The sequence below is a fragment of the Lynx rufus genome, unplaced genomic scaffold (assembly GCF_022079265.1).
Source record: "Lynx rufus isolate CCGP_SWC_20201006 ecotype Redwood Valley unplaced genomic scaffold, mLynRuf1.p SCAF_2, whole genome shotgun sequence".
Taxonomy (NCBI): Eukaryota; Metazoa; Chordata; class Mammalia; order Carnivora; family Felidae; genus Lynx; species Lynx rufus.
Genome location: NW_025814834.1, coordinates 4,230,865 through 4,233,647, shown reverse-complemented (window position 1 = coordinate 4,233,647; position 2,783 = coordinate 4,230,865). Strand labels below are relative to the sequence as shown.

The following is a 2,783-nucleotide window of genomic DNA, read 5'->3' as shown; positions in this document are numbered from 1 at the left end:
TTTTTTTTGCGGTGGTGCAGAGCTCCGTCACGGCGGCTTGCTTTTGTCCTTTCTTTGGGAAGAAGCCACCGAGCCCGAGTGGGACAGCCGAGCTTACGGAGCGCCGGAAAAGCACATGGGCTGGCGCTCCGGCGTTCCCTAACGAAGCCGCTTTTCCGTTCCATCTCTCTTTGTGTGGTTTTTGTGCAGGCCGTTTGCTTCCTGCCCTCAGCACCATGGATCTGCACCTCTTTGACTACTCGGAACCGGGGAACTTCTCCGACGTCAGCTGGCCGTGCAACGGCAGCGACTGCATCGTCGTGGACACGGTGCTCTGCCCCCACATGCCCAACAAAAGCCTTCTGCTGTACACGCTGGCCTTCGTTCACATCTTCATCTTCGTGATCGGCATGATCGCCAACTCCGTGGTGGTCTGGGTCACCATCCGGGCCAAGACCACCGGCTACGACACGCACTGCTACATCCTCAACCTGGCCATCGCCGACCTGTGGGTGGTGGTCACTATCCCCGTCTGGGTGGTCAGCCTTGTGCAGCACAACCAGTGGCCCATGGGGGAGCTCACGTGCAAGATCACGCACCTCATCTTCTCCATCAACCTGTTCGGCAGCATCTTCTTCCTGACGTGCATGAGCGTGGACCGCTACCTGTCCCTCACCTACTTCGCCGGCACGTCGAGCCGCAGGAAGAAGGCGGTCCGCCGCACCGTCTGTGTCCTGGTGTGGCTGCTGGCCTTCTGCGTGTCCCTGCCCGACACCTACTACCTGAAGACCGTCACATCGGCGTCCAACAACGAGACCTACTGCCGCTCCTTCTACCCCGAGCACAGCGTCAAGGAGTGGCTCGTCAGCATGGAGCTGGTCTCCGTCGTGCTGGGCTTCGCCGTCCCCTCCTGCGTCATCGCCGTCTTCTACTGCCTGCTGGCCCGAGCCATCTCGGCATCCGGTGACCAGGAGAAGCAGACCAGCCGGAAGATCATCTTCTCCTACGTGGTGGTCTTCCTCGTGTGCTGGCTCCCCTACCACGTGGTGGTGCTCCTGGACATCTTCTCCATCCTCCACTACCTCCCCTTCACCTGCCAGCTGGAGAACTTCCTGTTCACGGCCCTGCACGTCACACAGTGCCTGTCCCTGGTGCACTGCTGCGTCAACCCCGTGCTCTACAGTTTCATCAACCGTAACTACAGGTACGAGCTGATGAAGGCCTTCATCTTTAAGTACTCGGCCAAAACAGGCCTCACCAAACTCATCGACGCCTCCAGAGTGTCTGAGACGGAGTACTCGGCCTTGGAGCAGAACACCAAGTGACGCGCCCTGCGGGGTCCCGGGGACTGAAGGTGCCCGTTTTCCACGCGGCACCGGGATGCGTCGTTTCCTGAGCGCGCGGCCAGGTGGCTTCGGGGCCGGGCGCCCGAGTGGCGGGAAGAGGGGAGCGTGTGCCACGGGCCGCCGTGGCGGCTGCCACGCGGCCGTGCGTCCTGGCGGTGTCTCCTCACACAGGTGTGACCGACCTGTTGGCCCAAGCCTGCCGCGGGGATGGGCTTGCCTGCACTTGTGTAAAATAGGACTTTCCGTGCTCCCCGAAGGTTTTCTATGGCGATTTGTATTTAAATCTTAAGACTTTATTTTCTCACTATCGGTGTACCTGATAAACGTATTTGAAAGTTTAAATATATTTTAAATATCGTACGGGAGGCACAACGCTGACTTGTATTCAGAGTGTGGTAGTTTGAAGACTAGTTTGACTTCCGTGTTGACTAAGGATGACATTAATTGTTAGCTGGTTTGAAAGGATATATCTATAAATATATAAGTATATAAATATACGCCAGTCTCGGCGGAAAGGCTTTATTTACGATAGTTTTATGTCTGTGTGGTGCTTTGGGGTATGGAACGACAAAACGACTCTGTCATGCAGTCTGTGATCTTATGGGTGTTGTAAAAGTACGTGAAAAAGGCGAAACAAAGCACAGCTGCCCCGGGCTGCGACGCTGTGCACAAAGCGAGCGGTCTTATTCCAGAAAGTTCTCTCCATTTGTAAGTTATTTTTTTTTTTAATAAAGTTTTTTTTTTTCCTAAAAAGGCATTTGAGTCTCAGTTTTAAAAGCATGTGTGACATTTAGGTGGCATGTGTGTGAGGTAATAACGACACATCTGTGCTGCATATTACGTCGGCCTGACGTGTTTAAAACAAGAACGCTACCATAAAGCAAAACCCAAGGGGTCAGCTTGGAGGCGGTGATAGAAAAGGAAAAACACTTCGTGCTTCTTTTTTTTTTTTTTAACGTCATGTGGTATATTTGTGGGAAAGGAGATGCTGGGTCAGTGTAGCCTTCAAGGCCACGTGCGTGCCGGAAGATTCTCGCCTGCCGTCGGCCCAGAATTGTCCAAGGCCCGGGACTTTGTGTGTGGCTTGGTGTGTGCCCCCAGGGCCACATGTCACATAGCCCATTGACATTTCCCGCGAAGTTTTTTTTTTTTTTAATTTTTTAATGTTTATTTTTGAGAGGAAGAGAGGCAGAGCGTGAGCAGACGAGGGGCAGAGAGAGGGAGACACAGAATCGGAAGCAGGCTCTAGGCTCTGAGCTGTCAGCACAGAGCCTGACGTGGGGCATGAACTCACAGACTGTGAGATCATGACCTGAGCTGAAGTTTGATGCTTAACCAACTGGGCCACCCAGGAGCCCCTTTGAGCATCCAATTTTTAAAAAAAATTTTTTTTTAATGTTGATTTATTTTTGAGAGAGAGAGAGACAGAGTGTGAGCTGGGGAGGGACACAGAGAGGG

The 2,783-nt window shown here is 53.4% G+C and overlaps 1 protein-coding gene across 1 annotated transcript; it reads left to right on the top strand.

Annotated features, from left to right (window-relative positions):
- The first annotated feature begins 215 nt into the window (after positions 1-215).
- Positions 216-2,023, top strand: ACKR3 (atypical chemokine receptor 3). Its single transcript, XM_047085233.1, has one exon. It carries the CDS (start codon positions 216-218, stop codon positions 1,302-1,304), a length of 1,089 nt encoding a protein of 362 aa, XP_046941189.1. The 3' UTR covers positions 1,305-2,023.
- Positions 2,024-2,783: the final 760 nt, after the last annotated feature.